The 22,132-nt window shown below is 41.5% G+C and overlaps 2 protein-coding genes across 12 annotated transcripts in view; both read right to left on the bottom strand.

The window, feature by feature from the left end:
* The window catches only part of AQR (aquarius intron-binding spliceosomal factor), a 117,669-nt gene extending 116,998 nt beyond the window's left edge, over nt 1-671 (bottom strand). For all 8 annotated transcript variants that reach the window (XR_006699266.3, XR_012414741.1, XM_005559102.5 and 5 more), the window contains exon 1: nt 462-671. Coding sequence is in view for 3 of the 8 variants with exons in the window: in XM_005559102.5 (XP_005559159.2) it covers nt 462-536 (75 nt within the window). In the remaining 5 variants the exon portion in view is untranslated. The remainder of the gene's footprint in view (nt 1-461) is intronic.
* A 9,251-nt stretch (nt 672-9,922) lies between these two features.
* Nucleotides 9,923-20,056, bottom strand: ZNF770 (zinc finger protein 770). Of its 4 annotated transcripts, XR_001491964.3 has the most exons (4): nt 19,377-19,557; nt 18,815-18,931; nt 11,374-14,764; nt 9,923-11,173 (listed from the first exon to the last, which is right to left on the bottom strand). XR_001491964.3 is itself a non-coding variant. In XM_005559099.4 (3 exons), the coding sequence occupies exon 3, from the start codon at nt 14,706-14,708 to the stop codon at nt 12,636-12,638; it is 2,073 nt and encodes a 690-aa protein (XP_005559156.1). In that variant the 5' UTR covers nt 14,709-14,764; nt 18,815-18,931; nt 19,767-20,056; the 3' UTR covers nt 9,923-12,635. The 4 variants fall into 4 exon arrangements, 3 of the variants coding, with proteins under 3 accessions (XP_005559156.1, XP_005559155.1, XP_045251193.1); XM_005559099.4 differs by lacking the exon at nt 19,377-19,557 and adding an exon at nt 19,767-20,056 and having other exon boundaries at nt 9,923-14,764; XM_005559098.4 differs by having other exon boundaries at nt 9,923-14,764.
* Between the last annotated feature and the right edge of the window lie 2,076 nt (nt 20,057-22,132).

The following is a 22,132-nucleotide window of genomic DNA, read 5'->3' on the forward strand; positions in this document are numbered from 1 at the left end:
CCCGGGTTCAGGCCATTCTCCTGCCTCAGCCTCCCGAGTAGCCGGGACTACAGGCGCCGCCACCTCGCCCGGCTAGGTTTTTTGTATTTTTTTAGTAGAGACGGGGTTTCACCGTGTTAGCCAGGATGGTCTCCATCTCCTGACCTCGTGATCCGCCCGTCTCGGCCTCCCAAAGTGCCGGGATTACAGGCTTGAGCCACCGCGCCCGGCCTATGTGTCTTTCTTAGGCCATGAACCCCTCAGGCCAGGGCAACCCATCCACCACGGTATGCCCAGCACCTAGCGTAGCTGCCGGCACGGAGCTCATACTCAGCAAAAAAGACTTGTGTGAATGAATTAACAAACGAATGCCTCCTCCGTGCTCCTAGTCCTGGAAAAAAAAAGAAAAAACCCCACCACCAGGCCTCGGGGCCACGACGTCCTTACCCCCTCACACATACACCAGACTCGCCCGAGCTCACCTGGGTCACGAACTCCGCGTTAATCTGGGACACCGTAGGGGCCACGATCTTCTTGGGCTGTGCAGGGGCTGCCATGGTAGCACGCTCCCCTCCACTCCGGTGGAAACGAAAGGACCGCCCTGGGCAGCGGCAAGCCTGGTCCACTTCCCCTAAGTTACGGCCGAGGCGCTTAACTCCGCGCTGAACAAACGTTGCGCGCCGGATATCCTCAGGCTTCAGAGTCCCATAGGGAACCCGTACTACAGCCCAAGCGTTCCCCGGGAAGCGGAATGGCGTGTAGCCGGAAGTTCATGCAGGCGTTGGGGCTGAGCTAGCGAGCCAAAAGCTTTGACCTCCTCTGTACGCGCCCTCTAGCGGGCGGCAGAGAGAAGACACCCCGCTGGCGGGATTAGGAGGGCAAGGCAGGGACCCGGTGGATGGTGTTGGATGGGGTTTCTCGTGGTTAGTGAGGAGCAGCGTGTGCGGTGAATGAGAATTTAGGTTTTTTTCAACCCCGAAGAAAAAACAAAACAAAACAAACAAACAAAAAAACAGCCTGGGAATATGGGCTGGTTTTTAACTGCCCTTAACAGTGTTGTAGTTTAGTTTTGTTTTTCTTGAGACGGCGTTTCGCTCTTGTTGCCCGGGCTGGAGTGCAGTGGCGCAATCTCGGCTCACTGCAACCTCCGCCTCCCGGGTTCAAGCGATTCTCCTGCCTCAGCCTCCCGAGTTGCTGGGATTACAGGGATTACAGGCATGCGCCACCACACCCGGCTAATTTTTGTATTTTTAGTAGAGATGGGGTTTCTCTATGTTGGTCAGGCTGGTCTCGAACTCCCCGACCTCAGGTGATCCACCTGCCTCGGCCCCACAAAGGACTGGGATTACAGGCCTTAACAGTTTTATGGCGGTAAAAACTGACATACCATAACCCAGCCGGGCGCGGTGGCTCATGCCTGTAATCCCAGCATTTTGGGAGGCTGAAGCTGGCCGATTGCCTGAGGTCAGGAATTCGAGACCAACCTCCCTAACATGGTGAAACCCCGTCTCTACTAAAAAATACAAAAAAATTAGCCGGGCATGGTGGCGCTCGCCTGTAGTCCCAGCTACTCGGATTCAGGAGAATCGCTTGAAGCAGGGAGGCAGAGGTTGCAGTGAGCCAAGATTGTGCCATTGCACTCCAGCCTGGTGACAGAGCGAGACTCGTCTCAAAAAACAAAAATAAAATAATAATAAAAATAATTGACATACAATAACCCACACATATTTAGGTTGTAAAATTTGATGCGTTTTGACATGAACATACATTTGTGAAACTGTTGCCAAAATCATGATAATGAGCCCCTAAAAATTTCCTCCTGCACTTTTGCAATCTGTACCTTTCACTATTCCCACCCACTTTCCAGGCAACCACTGATCTGCTTTCTGTCACCAAAGTTTGCTTTTCGTGAAATTTTATATAAATGAAATAATACAGTGCATGCCTTCTTTCACTCAACGAAATGATTTTGAGATGGATTCATGTTGTTGCATGTATCAGTAGTTCATTCCTTTTTTATTGCTTAACATTCATTCCATTTTACTGGCATACCACAGTTTGATAAACTATTCATCTGCTGATAGACATCTGAGTTGTTCCAAGTTCTTAGTTACTATAAATAAAGCTGCTATGAGCATTTGTGTATAAGTCTTCATATGGACATATACTTCCTTTGCTCTTAAATACCTAGGAGTGAAATATTTGGGTTATACGATAGGTATGTTTTTTTGTTTGTTTGTTTTGAGACAGAGTCTTGCTCTGTCGCCCAGGTTGGAGTGCAATGGCGTGATCTCGGCTCACTGCAACCTCTGCCTCCTGGGATCAAGAGATTCTCCTGCCTCAGGCTCCTAAGTAGCTGGGATTACGGGCGCACGCCACCACACCCGGCTAGTTTTTGTATTTTTAGTAGAGACGGGGTTTCACCATGTTGGTCAGGCTGGTCTTGAACTCCTAAGCTGGTGATCTGCCTGCTTCGACCTCCCAAAGTGCTGGGATTACAGGCATGAGCCACCGCGCCCAGCAGATGTATGTTTAAGTTTTTTAGAAACTGCCTTCTTTCTGAAGTAGTACTATTTTACGTTCACATCAGGAGCATACAATTCTAGTTTCTTCTCCGCCTCACCAACACTTAATATGGACAATTTTTTTTAACTTTTTTTTGTTTGAGATGGAGTCTCGCTCTGTCGCCCAGGCTGGAGTGCAGTGGCGTGATCTCGGCTCACTGCAAGCTCCGCCTCCTGGGTTCACGCCATTCTCCTGCCTCAGCCTCCCGAGTATCTGGGACTACAGACGCCCGCCACCGCGCCCGGCTAATTTTTTGTATTTTTAGGAGAGACGGGGTTTCACCGTGTTAGCCAGGATGGTCTCGATCTCCTGACCTCGTGATCCGTCTGCCTCGGCCTCCTAAAGTGCTGGGATTACAGGTGTGAGCCACCGCGCCCGGATTTTTAACTTTTATTTTAAGTTCAGGGGTACATGTGCAGGATGTGCAGGTTTGTTACATAGGTAAAGGTGTGTCACAGGGGTTCATTGTACAGATTATTTCATCACTCAGGCATTAAGCCCAGCATACATTAGATATTTTTTCTGATCCTCTCCCTCTACCCACCCAACCCTCCGGTAGGCCCCAGTGGGCATTGTTCCCCTCCATGTGAATATGGACAATCCTTTAATTTTAGTCTTTATTTATTTATTTTGAGATGGAGTCTCACTCTGTCACCCAGGCTGGAGTGCAGTGGCCCGATCCCAGCACACTGCAACCTCCAACTCCCAGGTTCAAGCAATTCTCCTGTCTCAGCCTCCCGAATAGCTGGGATTACAGGCGCACGCCACCACACCCAGCTAATTTGTGTGTGTGTGTGTGTGTGTGTTTTTTTTTTTTTTAGTAGAGACGGGGTTTCACCAGGTTAGCCAGGATGGTCTTGATCTACTGACCTCGTGATCTGCCCGTCTCAGCCTCCCAAAGTGCTGGGATTACAGGCATGAGCCACTGGGGGCACCCAGCCCCTAATTTTAGTCATTTTAATAGGTGTGTGATATATTTCATTGTGACTTTCATTTGCATTTCCCTAATGACTAATTGAGCATCTCTCCATGTGTTTATTTGCTATTCATATATCTTTTTTGGGGAAGCCTCTATTCATATTTTTTGCCCTTTTTTAAATTGAATAACTTGGTTTCTTATTACTGAGTTTGAATGCACACCCCTACCATTCCCAAATCCATACATAAATTAAACATGTGTCTCTAGTTAAACTCTCCCTGGATGAACACATGCAAGAAACTGATAACACTATTGTTTCCAAGAAGGAGGAACTGTGGGGAGGGGACAACAGGAAGGAGAGAAAAGTTATTTTATATTTTATACCCTTTTGTAACTTTAGAATTTTGTAATATATATGACATGTTCAAAAATAAACAATGTAGGCCGGGTGCAGTGGCTCACGCCTGTAATCCCAGCACTTTGGGAGGCCGAGACTGGCGGATCACAAGGTCAGGAGATTGAGACCATCCTGGCTAGCACAGTGAAACCCTGTCTCTACTAAAAATACAAAAAATTAGCCAGGCAGGGTGGCACGTGCCTGTAGTCCCATCTGCTCAGGAGTCTGAGGCAGGAGAATCAGTTGAACTGGGGAGGCGGAGGTTGTGGTGATCCGAGATCCGGCCACTGCGCTCCAGCCTGGGCAACAGAGCAAGACTCTGTCTCAAAAAAATAAAAATTAAAAAAAAATAAAAAAATAAACAGCATGGGCCACGTGCAGTGGCTCATGCCTGTAATCCCAGCATTTTGGGAGGCTGAGGTAGGTGGATCATCTGAGGTCAGGAGTTCGAGACCAGCCTGGCCAACATGGTGAAACTCCATCTCTACTAAAAATACAAAAACTTGCTGGGCATGGTGGTGTACACCTGTAATCCCAGCTACTCAGGAGGCTGAGGCAGGAGCATCACTTGAACCCAGAAGGCAGAGGTTGCAGTGAGCAGTGATTGCGCCATTGCACTCCAGCCTGGGCAACAAGAGTGAAACTCCATCTCAAAACAACAACAAAAAAACAATAATAAAAACAAAAATAAGACAGTGTGAAGGTAAAAGCAAAGGCCTGTAGAAGTGGAGATTAAATATGAAGTCCTTTTTACCCCTATATGTTATTGTGTAAAGTTTGTTTAGAGTGCTAGTGATTAAAATTTGCATAATCACAATTTTAAATGTAACAGAGTTTGAATGTATAATATCTATTGACATTTTATTTACAAACACAGTGTCTATAAAACAGGAAAAATAAGATTCTGATAGCTTTTATGATGAATCTTGACATGTAACATTTTGACCAGCAAAAACCACCTGGACTGTATTTCTATACTATGCTGTAGTTACAGCACAGATAAAGCCACAGAAACAGGTCATGCAGGGCTGTCAGAAGTCAGCAATAAGGCTTGACGTGTTGAAAGCCTTGAAACCTAGGGAGAGGAAGCTCTCTTCCACAATAACCATTGTGGAAGACAATGGGAAACCATTGATTGTAAATCTATTTTTGGAAGATGACTTCTGAGTGGTATATCAAATGGGTTGGTGCAGGTACTATGGGGATGGGAATATCAGCTAGGAGACTACTGCAAATCTAAAGCTAAAATAAAAAGGACTAAATATGGGTTCTGACAGTCGAAGTGAAAAGGAAGGAATAAATACAGAAGACACTGGAAAGACAGAAAAAAAGACATTATCTTTAGTAGTTGAAAGAATAGTGGAAGCATAAAGCACAATAGAGAAGACAGAGGGTAGAGTAGGTTTTAAAAGGAAAAATTATTCCTTTATATAGAGAGACAGTCTGAGGTAGCAGTGAGACAGGTGATAATAAAGTTTATTTTCCAATTTATATGTTCATTAAATTCACAATGTATCTCATGATTTTATGGCCAAGAGAATATTAGGGGCCGGGTGTGGTGGCTCATACCTGTAAACCCAGCAGATGGCGCACCTGAGGTCAGAAGTTCAAGACCAGCCTGTCCAACGTGGTGAAACCCTGTCTCTAATTAAATACAAAAATTAGCTGGGCATGGTGACGCACACCTGTAATCCCAGCTACTCAGGAGGCTGAGGCACGAGAATTGCTTGAACCTAGGAGGCAGAGATTGCAGTGAGCCAAGATCGCACCACTGCACCCTAGACTGGGTGACACAGCGAGACTTAATCTCCAAAAAAAAAACATTAAACCAATAAGCTACAGATCACATGTAGCTTTCTACTGATCTAACACGTAAATGGTTCTAATTTATAATACCTAGCATATTTATGACAAAATGTAGTATCATAATACCTCCCCTCCCCCTTGCTGTCATCTCTATTTTTCTTATCAATTTAGCTAAGTTTCTGACTGATGGTTTTGGACATTCTAAAATTATGTATATTTTCTGGTTTTCTCTTTACAAGCTTTCTACAATGTGTTTTGTAGACAGAAAGCAAAGGAACCAGGGAGTCTAGAAAGAAGGGTTTCAAATGACAAGATTGTCACTAGTGTCAAATGCTTCAAAGAAATCTGAAAGAACAAGAATTTCAAAAAGACCATGAGCTTGGCAATTAGGAGACCATTGGTGACCATTATTAATTGGGATATGTTGTAAGAAAATCTACTTCTAAATTGGCTTAACAATAAGTAAAATCTATAGAGGTAATAAAATCTATAGGGGTGATAAGTTAGGCTTCAGGCAGTTGAATCAGGTTTCCAGCTCCATTTCTCTGTGATTCTTTTCTTTGTCCCCCTACCCCATTCCCTCTGTTTTGACTTCATCACCAGATGAGTGTCCCTCATGGTACCAAAATGGAGGGAACTTCTTCTGTACACCCACTAGTCCTTCCTGAATCACTAAAGTAAGTACATGGTTTTGCTCTGATAGAATTAACTTAGGTCAGTGCTCATCCCCAAGGCAATTACTCTGGCTTAGACCTGGGTTACCTATTTCTGAACAGTCATCATGGCAAGGGAGATATGAGTATTCTGACAGCCTTAGACTGATCACGACCCATAGCTGAGCTGCAACTAGGTCGGTCTAACCCTGACTACTTGGCTGATATGCAGTGAAGGGAGGAGATGTGGTTACAACCAACAATGACCACTACAATAGCCACTGAGAGAGCAACTCCCAAAGGATGGTGAAGAAAACATGTATTCAATAATAAAGGGCTAAGAAGTTAGTGAGTGAAAAGGCCATGAAGGAAGTAGACGGAAGATAAATTTGCAATAGTTCTCACCATAAAAGAACAAAAGTTGGCCGGGCGCGGTGGCTCAAGCCTGTAATCCCAGCACTTTGGGAGGCCGAGACGGGCGGATCACGAGGTCAGGAGATCGAGACCATCCTGGCTGACACAGTGAAACCCCGTCTCTACTAAAAAGTACAAAAAACTAGCTGGGCGAGGTGGCGGGCGCCTGTAGTCCCAGCTACTCGGGAGGCTGAGGCAGGAGAATGGCGTAGACCCGGGAGGCGGAGCTTGCAGTGAGCTGAGATCCGGCCACTGCACTCCAGCCTGGGCGACAGAGCGAGACTCCGTCTCCAAAAAAAAAAAAAAAAAAGAACAAAAGTTAATTGTGACAGTATCTAGAATAATAAAACGAAAGTTGTTTGTCCCCACAAACACACCTTTTTAAGCTAGGTACAGGGAACAACACAGACTGCTTAACCATTCATTTCTCTTTCTAAACACAACTTCAAATTTGACCAGTATCCATATCACTCCCTGGAAACCATGTGCTTAAAAGAAAGGTGAATTCCAGCCCCAGTTCCAGGTTATCCTTGTCAGTGATTGGTTCAGAAATGTGGGCCGGGCATGGTGGCTCACACCTGTAATCCCAGCACTTTAGAAGGATGATGCTGGTGGATCACTTGAGGTCAGGAGTTTGAGACCAGCTTGGCCAACATGATGAAACCCCATCTCTACTAAAAATACAAAAATTAGCCGGGTGTGCTGGCACGCAACTGTAATCCCAGCTACTCAGGGAGGCTGAGGCAGGAGAACAGCTTGAACCCGGGAGGCAGAGGTTGCAGTGAGCAGAGATCGCACCACTGCACTCCAGCCTGCAAAACAAAGTGAGATTCCATCTCAAAAACAAAAAACAAAACAACAAACAAACAAAACTGTGTTTTGTGAAGCAATTCTGGCAGATGAGAGAGGAAAGTTTTGCTGTAGGCTTTTGGGAAAGTTGTCCCTTGGTCTTGTGAGAGTTTCTAGCTCTCTCACTCACTATCTGCCATGCCCTACCCCTTGTGAAAGGAGCATGAGGTATTGATTACAAAGCATCCTAAAACCACAGGAAAATAGCCGTGCCATTGTGAAAGGCAGAGCAGACAGAAGGAAGCACAATCAATTCAACAATGTGATTCAACAACTCTTAAGCTTATTTATTCACTAGACTTTCAAGTCATGTAAGCCAATTAAGATCCTTATTGCTAAAGCAGTTTGAGTCAGGTATTCTGTCACTTGCAGCCAAAAGCACCATTACTGAATAAGGAACCCAGGAAATTGTTTTCAGACAGAGGGGAAATAACAATTGGAGAGAGAAAAACTAGATACCAAAAAAAGGAACTATTAAGTTCCCAGAAGTGGGCAAGAAAAAAATCTAGCTTCAGAAAGGTGAAGGAACATTATTAAGAGACAGACGACGAGAAACAGAGAAAAGATAAAGTTTTGAGTGAAGACAAGTTTAGAGACGGCATGTTGGACAGGCTTTGATCACAACACAGTAGAAGGCAAACTCATCCTCTGGAAGGATCTAAGTGAAATTGTGGATTTAAGGAAAACATAAAACGTTGTTAATAATTGCTCCATTCATTAATTTCTTCCTTCATACATTCAACATATATTTGAGAACCTAATGTTTGCAACAGTATTAAGCCTTCTCCATAAGTGATATAGACTCATTCTGTTGCTTTCCAGAAGCATGTACTTCAAGTGGATCTCAGAGTATAGTCTCACAACAGCTAACCTTAGTCACTAAATGCAAATTTCGGGGTCCTAAAAGACCTGAATCAGGAACTCTGAGGATGCAGCCCAGCAATCTATGCTTTTAACAAGCCCAATTCACACTAAAGTTTGAAAACCACTAGTTTCTAGTGGAAGATCAACAGAGTTATAAACAAAAATTAAGGGGGAACACAAGGGATGGAGAACTTGGGTAAATCAGAGAGGCTCCCGGAGGTAGTATTTAAGCTCAAACTTCAAAGAACAAATAGATTGCCAATTTAGATGCAAAATATTACATGTTCTATATTTCATGTAATACTATTATACTACTTTTCAGTTACATTTCCTTTTTTCTCTTACTGCTAATAGAATTCCCTTAACAGAAATAGCCCTTAAATTTTAAGCCCTTCTAACTGGCAATAAGGAGAAATCTGAACAAGCTAGGGATTAAATGTTCCTTCCCTGTAGCTCCAAAAAAGCAGACACCATTCTGCATCATAAAACAGTACTTGGCAAATGTTATTTCTAACAAAGATTCTTGTAAAAGATTTCAAAGACTGTTGCTGCATCCTAAAAATATAATTCTAATTGGTTGTCTTATATAACATTTACATTGAAATCTGTGTTCTCTGCAAGTCAGTTTTAAGCACTTTTGTTTTCCCCCATAATCATGAAAAAAAGGAAAAGGAATGAAACTTGACTCAGCTAAATTTCTTCTTTGAACAGATTGTGAGTCTGTTTCTAATTTAAGTTGACATAAGACAGACACGATGGAAAGCAAAAAGAATAACAGTACTAGTATGTATTGGAGAAACTAATTCTATATATATATATTTTTGTTTTTGTTTTTTGTTTTTTGTTGTTTTGAAGAGATGATCTTGCTCTGTCACCCAGGCTTGGAAGGCTGGAGTGCAGGGACATGATGATAGCTCACTTTAAATAACTTCCAATTCTTGGGCTCAAGCAATCCTCCCGCCTCTGTGTCCTGAGGGCAGCTGAGGCCACAGGCGTGTGCCACCACCTCACCTGGCTTTAAAAAAAAATTTTTTTAGAGACAGGAGTCTTGCTTTGTTGACTGTCTCAAACTCCTGGCTTCAAGCAATCCTCCCACCTCGGCCTCCCAAAGTGCCGTGATTACAGGCTTGAGCCACTGTGCCCAGCCCGATTCTGTATTTCCTTAGTACAAATCTGAAGAGAAAGGCCAAAAAGGAGGATAAACAGATAAACAGGTAGATCATACAACATATAAGGGAGTTAACATTCTTTTGTAGGTGATAGGGAGCTGTCAAAGAGATTTTTTTTTTCCACAGAAGGGAATGGCATGGAAATGTAACATGAACAGGAGGGTAAATGATTAAATATCCATGCAAATCTGGTGTAGAAGGTAGATTGGAGTGGACCCACAAAAGTATCTGACAATCAATCAGTACCTTGGCTCCAATATTATGTAATTTCCCCCCCTCCCCGAAAAAAAAACCAAAACCACCAAACTGTGTAACTTGAAACTTTATTTTTAAGGTATTCTGAAAATTTTTCAAGAATTTTAACCACCACCTACTTCCCTTAAACACACACATTTTTATCTTATAATTATAACCCCTACTGCAGTACAAAACAAGAAACAATAATTCTACTAAGTTAGCCAGCCAATCAAACTACTTCAGTAAATAATCACACTACAGCCTGGAATCACTCAAACAAAAAATTCTTCTAGTTCTCTTTAAAGATATTTATCGTTTATTTTTTCATGAAACCAAAGTAATTGATTCAACAATACTAACAGTTCTAGCATGCAACAAACCATCTACTATCTAATGTTTAATCTTAACATGTATATTTTCATTCCTATAAAGTTTCCATAAGAAGCTTGCAATGATCATAAAGGTAAATAAGTACAGTTGTCCCTTGGTATCCATGGGGTATTGGTTCCCAGACCGCCCCCTCAACCCATAGATACCAAAAATCCAAGTATACTCAAGTCCCTTACATAAAATGACATATTTGTATATAACCAACGCACATCCTCCTGTATACTTTATCTCTAGACTAATACCTAATGCAGTGTAAATGCTATTTAAATAACTGTTATACTGCATTTTTATTTGTATTATTTTTATATTTTTTCTAATATTTTTGATCTGCAATTGGTTTAATCCACAGATGCAGAGTACATGGATACAGAGGGCCAACTGTGTTTTGTTACAGGTACTTCAAATAGCACTACAGTACATCTTTGACAAAATTTTTACAATATTCCAACTTTCAATATGAAACAGCTTAAAAAGGCATGGGTCAAAAATAAAGTATAGTAGTATCACTTACGCAAATAAAGTCTCATAATCATACAAGCACAACACTGTTAGGACTCTCCCTGTTTAGGTTGGGAAAAACATTATATAAAACATTTCCTTCAAATAAAATTACATAAATTGCTTACAAAAATGCCAAAATCAATAATTTCAAACATATTAAGGAGAAAACCTTGAACATTATTGGAAAATATAAACTAGTTATTCCTTGCTTTTGTGTAACAGATGAGTTCTTGTAAAGTTTTGTGTAAAGCAAATTCTGTAAACCATTATCTTGCTTGCACTGGAGGAACATATCTCAAGGAAACCTAAGAGAAAGTGTTCTTTAAAGCATGTGATTCTCCTCTGTTTTTTCTGGATGTCTGTATCTACATAATAAACAGGCACACTTCTACATCATTGGGCATTTTACTCAGACTGTCATGTTTCATCTCTGTAAATTAAACCAAAGTTACTTAAAAATTACCTGTGGTAAAAGAAGCAAGCAGATCACCCCCACCTATTATCCCTCCCGCCTCCCCCTGTCAAAAGAAAGTTCTCAGATTATGATGCAAAATTTACAATTGCTCATTTATCCACATTCTCAATAGAGGATTTTCCACTATATTTAAGTATGGTAGGATAATTACCCACCTGTTCCTTTTTTCAGCTTAGAAACATAACGGTTCATTCCTTTTATTGCTAGATATATCTTCATTCCTGAAGATTTTATAAACAAAGGCAAATGTGAAGGACAATCTGTCATTATGAAATAAGTCCTTTGTACTACAGAATATTTCCCAAATCATAACAGTTCTATTTGGAATGATACCCACAACTCTACAAGCATCTTATCCCTCTACAGGAATGACTACCTTACTAATTAAAATAAAAATTTAACAAGGATCAAAATAAAATTCTTTAGCAATAGACTCTTGCAAAAATAAAAACTAAAACTAGACCTAGTCATTGCCATTTGATCAAACTTATAACAGGCTTAAATAATAGAACCACTCCATTAAAGAGGCATAAAAAGAAAAGTTTACTAAAATAAATGTAAAAGTCTTATGGAGATGAAGATCTCTAGAATAGTCTTAAGTCTATGACTACTGCTATCATTAATGAGCAAATAAATGACTTGAAATTATTCCTCTGAAAAGATAAAACTCATACGTATTATGAAAAAGACTATGGCACTTAGAAAATATTCCTGGTAAGTAAACATGGTAAATGTATATAGATGCATTCTAGCCTCTTGCCTACTTTTAAATTATTTTAAGATGGCACTAGCTGGGAGGAAAAAAAAAAAAAGTCCTTATCACCTGAAGGTGAAATTACCACATAGTCCTAAAAATAGCTTTGAAAAGACCAATGAAAATACTACTATAATTTTCTCATCCATTTTCACCTAGTGCCTCTGTAGTTTTTTAAGTTTACAAAAAAAAAAAAAAAATTCCAACGCAATTTGAGCCACATGTGGACAAAATTATGCTTTCATATGAAATGTAAAATAAATCAAATATAACCGGGCTATGTGCTGCAGCTAAAAGCCAAGTTTTGCCTCTCAGTGAGATGGCATGTCTTAAGGAATAATTCCTTTAAAAAATGAATGAGGCTACATTATTTGTACAGCATCATGGATTTATATTTTTCAATACAGCCAAAGCATATGTTTACAATATTAAAATGACTACTTTATAGCATCAAATCATGTTCTTGCCTCTAAAAATTAATTTGGCTGTTTCTAAAATATTGTATTAATTTTCTATGTATTTTACCTCCTTACTATGCAAGACAAGCAAATGCCTTGAAACCATTCAGTTTAATGCAGGCCTTTCAATAAAAATGCATTTTAAATAATACAGGCTTTAAAAATAAGATGACCAGAGACCACAATTGTTAGTGGTTGCAACAGTTTACATAACCGAATCTAAGGCAACCACTTTCCCTTGCGGTCGTTCTTTAAAGTGAGTAAGTTGATGTCTCTTCCAGTGAGGAGCCTGTCTGAATGTTTTGCCACAAACTGAGCATTCAAATGGTTTCTGCCCTGCATGAATCAGGTAGTGTCTTTCCAGTTTAGATGGAGATCGGAAACTTTTAGCACAAACACTGCATCGGTACAGGAAGACATCATTTTTCTCCTGATTCTCTGAATAACTGCTAAAAGGATTGCTTTGCTCTGATTCTAAAAGTACATTAGGAAGACAGGCTTGCCCGGTGCTACCAGGAATAAAATCCTGTGACTCTGCCTTAACTCCTGACATTTGATCTGACTCTGAGACCTCATATTTTTGAACACCAGGAGCCTGACATTGTTGGGAAGCATTATAGTTAACATTATTACCTGGATTCGAAAGATTGTTGAAGTTTCCAAAATCTACTTGGCAAAGAGATGCATAAGGACTCTTTTCATTATGAGTCTGTTCATGTCTTTTTAAGTGAGCTGACTGTCTAAAAGATTTCCCACAAATATTACAGCCAAAGGGCCTCTGTCCAGTATGAATTAAATAGTGTCTTTTTAGTTTGGATATAGAAGGAAATACTTTCTCACATTTGTCACAAGGACATATCTTATGTCTAGTACGTATGTTCTCCCTTGGAACTGAAAAACCACACTGAAGTACCTCACAGTTATTAAAGAATTCCTCACCTGATGAACCACAGATTGACAAGTCTTTCTTATTCACTGAATTATCAATGCTTAATATGTTTTCTGTGGTAAGGATGCCTTTCAAATTTTTTCCCATACTTTGCCAAGAAAACGGCAAAGTCAATGTTTTCTTCTTTCTATTGCCAATTGTTTTATATGTTCCATGTTTGCCAAGAGAACCCACAAATGTTCTCTGGGTTTGTTCAGAGCTCTGCTCACCAGAAATAAGATCACAATTTCTCAAGAAACTCTTTTTAAATACTTTTTTCTCAGATTGAAAGTTAACAAATTTTTTACTCCTAGCACGTTTAAGCTTGGCCAAGATTTTTTTAACAATGGTTTTATAGTTGTAGCTTCTTTTGAACCTGCTTGGAATTTTGCCACCTCTAGCAGGAAAACAGCTGTGTTCATTGAGAATCTGCTCTGATTCAAAACACTTTTCACACTTTGGACATTGAAAAGGGACAATATAAATTGAGTGGACATCAAGTGGATTATTCTCCTCAGATTCACCAATCTCACCATTTTCAAAACCACCCTGATTTGCATTTAACTTATTAGGCAGGGGGCGAGATTCTGTACGCCTCTTCTTTAATAAAAGAGCCCGAAAAACCTTATTCCTGGTATGGATTTGTTTATGCTTCAGAAGTTTGCTTTGAATCTTAAATCCTTTTTGACAAAAACAACATTGAAAAGGTCTTTCTTCTGAATGTGTAAGTTGGTGGATTTTTAAGTGAGTTGACTGTCGAAAAGATTTAGTGCACAAGACACATTTAAAAGGCCTCTGACCAGTATGAATAAGTACATGCCTATCAAGTTTTGACTGTGATGGAAACATCTTGCCACAGATTGTACATGCATGAATATTCTTTCTTCTTTTCATGCTATACATGGGATCGGACTTAGAGCACGGGTGTAAGGCCCATCTTTCCTCTGTGGTAAAAGTATTATACACTCCATACATTGACTTTTCTTGCTTGGCCTCCAACAATCTTCTGACCTGTTTAACATTATTCTGATAGGTTTCATTGTGAAGTTGTTGGTGCTTCACAAATGTCTTCAGATTTTTAAAGTGGCGCTGACAAATACTACATTTAAAAGGCAGACTATGAGTTAGTTGATGCCTCTCCAGATGAACTAGTTGTCTAAAGGTTTTATGACACACATCACATTCAAATGGCTTTTGACCAGTATGAATGAGATAGTGCCTAGCTAATTTTGATGGTGTTTCAAAGTGCTTAAAGCAAATATTGCAAACATATGGCCTGTTTCTAGGTAGTTTGTTGGCTACCACACACTGTTTAATCTTTAGCATTTTTAAATTGTTTTCAGCCATCATATTCTTCAGTGATATACTCTGATGAGCTCCATAGTGTTCTTAAATTCCACAGATGTCTAAAAATTAAAGAAAAAAATGTATTAATTTAAAAATTATTTATCCATATGAAAAGTAACTTAAGTTGTTCTTTGGCTGAAGATATTAAAGGCAAAGGAGAATCTGGACTTAGTGTTTACAAGTTAATAATCATTTTAAATAATACTTTAAAATAATAAAACTAATTTTACACATACAGAGATATGAGTCTTTAAAAGAAATATCTAAAAATACAATTTTAAGCTATTTTTCTAATTGAGATGCTACATTAAATGGGGACTAGGGTGAATTTATTAACATTAAATAGATATTTTAATTCCAATTTTCCTATTTCATTATTTGGTAGATTTGCCAGTATTTAGTTGCTATCATTTTAAAAAATGGGCTAGAAAGGTAACAAATTAAAACATAATACTAAAAATAAGAACTTGCATTCAATTATAGTACATTGTAAATATGCTCTTAGAACAGAACATTTGACTTATCATAGTTGGATTTCTTAGCCACAGATTTAACATGACTTATTCTCAATTACTTCTTTAGACCAACAAGGACAGTGTGGACTAGGAGTAAATTCACAGAAGACCTGGGTTCTAGTCCTGGATTTGCCATTATATGATCTTGGTGGTAGGAAGAAGGAAATACAGAGTTCTCATCTGTAAAATGGGGAAAAGGTCTCCTGGACTGTCTACCACCACAAGCTGTTGCCAAAAATCAATGGAGATAATGCATATGAATGTGCTAAAAAACTGTGAAGCAATACATAAATCTAAGGAACTATTTAGCTCAACGCTAATCAAATTTTAAAATGTTATCCTTATCTTCTTAGTAATATTTTAAAGAGTTTCTCACTAAGAAATAAACCCACTGACTAAATTTACTGATTTAAAAAATTTCTCACCTGGCACAGTGGCTCACGCCTGTAATCCTGCACTTTGGGAGGCTAAGGCTGGTGGATCACCTGAGGTCAGGAATTTGAGACCAGCCTGGCCAACATGGTGAAACCCCATCTCTAGTAATAATACAAAAATTAGCCGGGTGTGGTAGTGCACACCTGTAATCCCAGCAACTCGGGAGGCTGAGGCAGGAGAATCGCTTGAACCCAGGAGGCGGAGGTTACAGTGAGCCGAGATCGTGCCATTGCAATCCAGCCTGGGTGAGAATCCATCTCAAAGAAAAAAAAAATTCTCCTTTTCACTTTGTTGTGAAATTCCCAAAAGACAAGCATAGAGATAACAAGATCAACAAATTGGTTACTTATATAGCTATCTATGACTAAGTAATTGAAAGCTGAGTGTGCTTTACCCATCAGGCAATATAGTAAAAGGGTCATTTTGGTCTTAAGCGTTAATATAAAGATTTAAAAAATTGGCCCAGTGCAGTGGCTCACACCTGTAATACCAGCACTTCGGGAGGCCAAGGCAGGGAAATCTCATGAGGTCAGGAGTTTACGACCAGCCTAAACAATGTGGTGAAACCCTGTTTCGACTAAAAATACAAAAATTAGCCAGGCGTCGTAGTACACATCTGTAACTCCAGCTACTTGGGAGGCTGTAACACAAGAATCGCTTGAACCAGGGAGGCAGAGGTTGCAGTGAGCCAAGATTGCACCACTGCACTCCAGCTTGGGCAACAGAGTGAGACTCTGTCTCAAAAAAAAAAAAAGAAAAAAAAATTTAGCAAGCACTTTCATAACTATCTTATGCACTGTCCTCTATCAGAGAAGCTAATTTTCTTCTCGTTATTACTCTACTATGGCATTGCCCTTAAATAAAGGAGTCAGAGATTAAAAAAAAAAAAAAAAAGTAAAAAGCTGTGCTAGCACTTTCAATATAATGTATCTTCTGGATCAGAGAGTTCTAAGTCTGGAGTTCTTTTGTAAGCTGATCTGGCAAACATCCAACAAGTATGGTGCTACTATCTTCTCCTAGAAGATACCCTCAATCCCAAATCACAAACATACCCACTGTGGTTCTTTAGCAATATGAACCAAAAACAAAAAAAAAAAAAATTACTGAACAAATATCTTTATTATAGTGTTTTTCAAACTGCAGGATATTACTCATTAATGGATTGTGAATTCAACTTAGCAGATCATGATCAGCACTTTGTTATTTAAAATAAGAGTGGAGGCTGGCATAGTGGCTCATGCCTGTAATCCCAGCACTTTGGGAGGCTGAGGCAGGGGATCACCTGAGATCAGGAGTTCGAGGCCAGCCTGGCCAACGTGGTGAAACCCTGTCTCTAATAAAAATACAAAAACTAGCCAAGTGTGGTGGTACATGCCTGTAATCCCAGCTACCTGGGAGGCTGAGTCAGAAGAATTGCTTGAACCCAGGAGACGGAGGTTGCAGTGAGTCGCCAAGATCGCACCACTGCACTCTATCCTGGGCGACAGAGTGGGACTCCATCTCAGAAAACAATTTTTAAATCAATAAATACAAATAGAGGATAAATAAAAGTGGAAAGTATCATACTGCATACTATATAACAAGGATAAATATTGTTTCATGAAACTTCTGTAGGAAGAAGTAAAAAAGTTTATGAAAGCTGTTCCTAACATGCCTCTTCATACTAGACAGAGGAACCTACAACAAATCAACTACTTTATTCAAAGTGGCCAAGTAATCTATTAAGGTGAGAAAGATAGGGGCCCATAGGATGAGACAAGATTACTAAAGAAAGCAAGTGTCTGGTTTTCTTCACTTGACCCTATTATTCCAAAACATTTATCTTAAATAGAAATCATCTAATTACAGGCCAAATAGAAAATGCCACACAAATCCACGCAAAATAAAATAATCTGACTGTAAGCCAGTATAGTAGTAAAATATGCCATTTAACCCAGGTATCAGTGTTAACCAACAATCAACTGTTGGTGCTATGAACATGCATTTTCAGTAACTTGAATTAGAGAAATTACAGGTGAACAAGCTCCAAAATCTCTAAACATGCCGATACAGAGCAACAGTCATGATAATTAAAATTAAGTCATGAATCCAGTGAACTGCAAAGAACTTGGCAGCAATTAGGTGCCAAGGTAGTCAATCAGGACAATGAGCCAAACCAAAAGTAATCAAGCCTTTATTCACTTACTGTGACAGTGCAAGCAAGTGGTAAAAAGAGGCACTGGCTCCCCAGTGGTCCATTAAATACAAGGACACTGGGTGAGGGTCAGTTGATGCAGCGCATATGAGGTAATCCTCTCACTGAAGAGGAGCCCCTAACAAAAATCTCCTGCCTCTTATGGAACGTTAGAATAGGAAATGGGTGGAAGGTCTAAGAGTGAAAGAAGCTGGGTCAAAAACGGAGAAAAGTGTCTTAGCCATGGTCCTTCCTAGGAGGGCCACCAAATGGAGGTACCCAGGCCAGGAAAGAAGTTACGGGATTTGCATATCTAGCAGGAGGGGCAGGGCGAGTCCTTGACTGCAACCCCCTCCAGAAAGCTGCAATGCACTGGCCCATATCGAGCCTGGTGTGGGAGGGCAGCTTGGCCCTTGAGGCCAGTCAGGCAAAGCCTGGTAATTGTCCAATGTCAGGACTGAATGATCACACAGAGGATTTTGGTCTGGAGCCAGATTCAATTCCTTTTGTATGTTTCTTCTTTTAATAAATGCTTTCGTGGAACACGCCTAAAAGAAAAAAAAATCACACACCACAACCACCTCTGATTAAAACAGGGATTGGCTACCTACAGCTCCTGTACCAAAAAGGATCATCTATTGTTAGCAGTAAGATTGGATAACTGTTGTCACTTGCCTCCCACCACGTGGAAAAACACTTACTGGGAGCCCTAGATTGTTAGAACCATTAGTGGCAAGTGGTGATCGTATCTCCTATTTATGAGAGTCAGGTTAGGGATCCTCACCTCACGCACTCATGGAGCTCCAAATCCCATTTCAACCGATTTTTTGTTGTTGTTGGTAACATAAAAATAAAAAAGACTGTAACTTTACTTATGTTAAACTGAAATAAAAGAATAATAGATCTGCTCAGCAGTTCAATTCAGAAGTTATCCTGACAAGAACAAGATATTCTACGTGAAGACTGTAAAAACTGTAAAAACTGACCTCAGTAACATCCAATGTTGCCTCAAGGCTGAAAGCCTGTTGATTTTCTTGTCTTGACTAGTACCATTAAAACGATGTGAGGATTTCACGAAAGTAAGCGAACAAGAAATGAAAGACCTAAGAGAAACACACACAACTTTCAGTGGGGGAATAATCTCCGGCGGCTGCTTCTGCCCCACTCGCCCCGGGCCCATTCTCTTGGCCTTGAACCCTCACCTCTCCCTCCCAGCGGACTACACCGGACAAAGGACACTGACACACACAGCCCTCGTTCTAAGGGCCCACAACCAATAATAAGCACTTAATGGTCGAGTCGAGTCCAGAAACCACAAAATCCCACGCCAGGAAAGGAAGGGCAAGGGTAAAAACGGCTTTGGCTGCAGCCAGGATGAAAACGCCACATGTGATACAACCCACAGCAAGAAAGAAAAAAAAAATTCCTCTGCGCCTTCCTCTCAGATTTCTCCTCCGCGTGAGACGCACTCAATAGGTGGGGAAGTGAGAAAGCAAAAGGAGCTCAGGAACTGAGGTTGTGGAGCCCCCGTTCTGGGTCCCCAGGCACCTTGGCGGAATTGAGGCAGGTCCGACCCTCCCTGGGGGTCGCTCCACTTCTCAGTCGGGTTTCTGAAGTCCTCCCCAGGCATCTGGAGCTGGCGAGGGCCCGGGAGGCACGCACCTCAGGCCCAGGTGCCGCGAAGGCAGCGCGCGCACGTCCGCAGGGCCGGCGCGGCAACGGGCTGAGCGCGCAGGCGCGGCGCTCCGGCGCGCCCAGGGACAAGGTCCGGCTGGAAACAAACTCCCCCAAATTTCAGTGCCTTTGTCGCCTCCGCGCGGCCCGCCGGTCCCCAGGGGACTGGGACTCCAGAGACGCACCCCCAACCCCACCGCCATTCACCCCGTCATTGCGGGGGAGAGAACAGAAGAATAAAGACGGGTACATTTTCCATCTCACCTCCAAACCTCGGTTAGGAAAACGCTGTAGCCCGGACTAGTGGGCTCAAGGGCCGACTGGAAAAGGGCGAGTCAGCGTTCAAAGCCGAGTCGGGGCAGCCCTCTTTAACGCAGAGGGCCGGGGATAAGAAGACGACAATGTATTCGGGGCCCTCTGGGCTAGGACTGTCCTCAGCACTTTGTACATTGCCAAAGTAAATATAACGTAGAGGTCAAGCGCAGGCGCTTTCTGGGCAGACGTGACCGAGCTCCACTCGCGACTCCTCTAATGGCGTGCCCGCTGCGGATCTCATTGGCCCCGCCTCAATCATTCAGTATGTTTTGGTTGTCCACAGTATACGAAGCCCTGTTCTCACAATTAGATAAAATGAGTTTGAAGTACTCAACTTAATTCCTAGTGTAGTAGGCCTTCAAAGAACTATAATCATTATTAATTACTCATACTGAATACAACTTTATGAAATGATAGGATCCCATTTTAAGATAAGGAAAATGAGGCTATCAGAGACATTAAGGAACTTAATGTCACACAGTTAATAAACGATAGAGGTGCGATTTGAACACAGGTAGCCTAATACTAGACCTACATTTATAACTCTCTGCTGCTTCCCAAGTTACAGATATTTCAGCATTTTATGTAGTCACAATTGAAGACCAAATATACAGTTACAGACAGGTGGCACGTTATTGCTGAATAAGATGCTAAGGTATCTACCAAAGATTTTAAGTGCAAAAGGCATTAGAGAAGAATTTATTGTGGATTTTTTGCAGGTTCTGATTGTAATGGTCTCACCTTGAGAAAGGAGGAAATGAAAGTAGATTATCGGGCATACTTTTTAAACTCTAAACAACTTTTTGCATTACTTTCTGAGGACCATCAGCAACAAAAATCAATGGTTTCTAATGTTGGTATATTTTCCTCTACCAAAAAAATAAAAGCAGATGAGCCAACAAAAAGTCTCTGTTTTGGATGTGTTAGCATGAGGAAATGGCGAATAGGAAATGAGCTTTTACTTCTCCTGTAGGAACCCTGAAGGAGTCAGATTGGGAAGGGGTTGAAGTCTGCTTCCAACAGAAGCCGGGGTGGAGAAGGGCAAGGAAAGACTTCTGGTGTCCTAAATGCTAATCCCAGAGTGGAGATAATGTTTGTCCAGATAACCCTTGTAAATCTGCTCCATCCTGCAGCTACTCCTGGGAAACTTAGTCAAATAATGCAAACAATTGCATCCATCATCAGCCACATCAGCCTTAGAAGGTATATCCATATCATGAGAGAACACTACCTGAAATTGGGGACCCCTGGAGGGTGAGATTCCTTCTTTATCCATTACCTGCAAAACAAATTGGCCTTTGCACGGAGAGTCTGAATGTGGAGTGTGAATGAAGTTAGGACTTGAATAGGCTATTCTCCAAGGCCACATGCCCCGTGTCATAACCTCCCCCATTTACCCTGAGAGCTATCTCAGGAGCCTTCTGGAAAAAAAGAAATTAACATGAATAAGAGTAATCAAGGAAGATTTCATTGAATATGTGAAATTTGAACTAGCAGTAATGGGTAGACCATGGATAAATAAAAAATGTGGTGGCAGGACAGAACATGGTCGGGCAGAGGTGGCAGGGTAAAAAAAAGTATGAGAAAGAAAAATAAAGGGGTTGCATGACATACATTTGAGCTAGTATCTTAACTCTGCAGCTTACTAGTTGTGTCCTTAGAAGTTTTTTTTTTTTTTTTTTTTTTTTGAGACGGAGTCTCGCTCTGCCGCCCAGGCTGGAGTGCAGTGGCCAGATCTCGGCTCACTGCAAGCTCCACATCCCGGGTTCATGCCATTCTCCTGCCTCAGCCTCCCGAGTAGCTGGGACTACAGGCGCCCGCCACCTCGCCCGGCTAGTTTTTTGTATTTTTTAGTAGAGACGGGGTTTCACCGTGTCAGCCAGGATGGTCTCGATCTCCTGACCTCATGATCCGCCCGTCTCGGCCTCCCAAAGTGCTGGGATTACAGGCTTGAGCCACCGCGCCCGGCCCTTAGAAGTTATTTAACCTAGGCCGGGCACGGTGGCTCACACCTGTAATCCCAGCACTTTGACAGGCCGAGGCAGGTAGACCATGAGGTCAGGAGTTTGAGACCAGACTGGCCAACATTGTGAAACCCTGTCTCTACTAAAAATACAAAAATTAGCCAGGCGTGGTGGCGGCGCCTGTAGTCCCAGTTACTCAGGAGGCTGAGGCTGGAGAATCACTTGAACCGGGGAGACAGAGGTTGCAGTGAGCCGAGACCATGCCATTGCACTCCCAGCCTGGGTGACAGAGTGAGACTCTGTCTGAAAAAATAAATAAATAAATAAGTTGTTTAACCTGCCGGCTGCAGT

The sequence above is a fragment of the Macaca fascicularis genome, chromosome 7 (assembly GCF_037993035.2).
Source record: "Macaca fascicularis isolate 582-1 chromosome 7, T2T-MFA8v1.1".
Classification (NCBI taxonomy): Eukaryota; Metazoa; Chordata; class Mammalia; order Primates; family Cercopithecidae; genus Macaca; species Macaca fascicularis.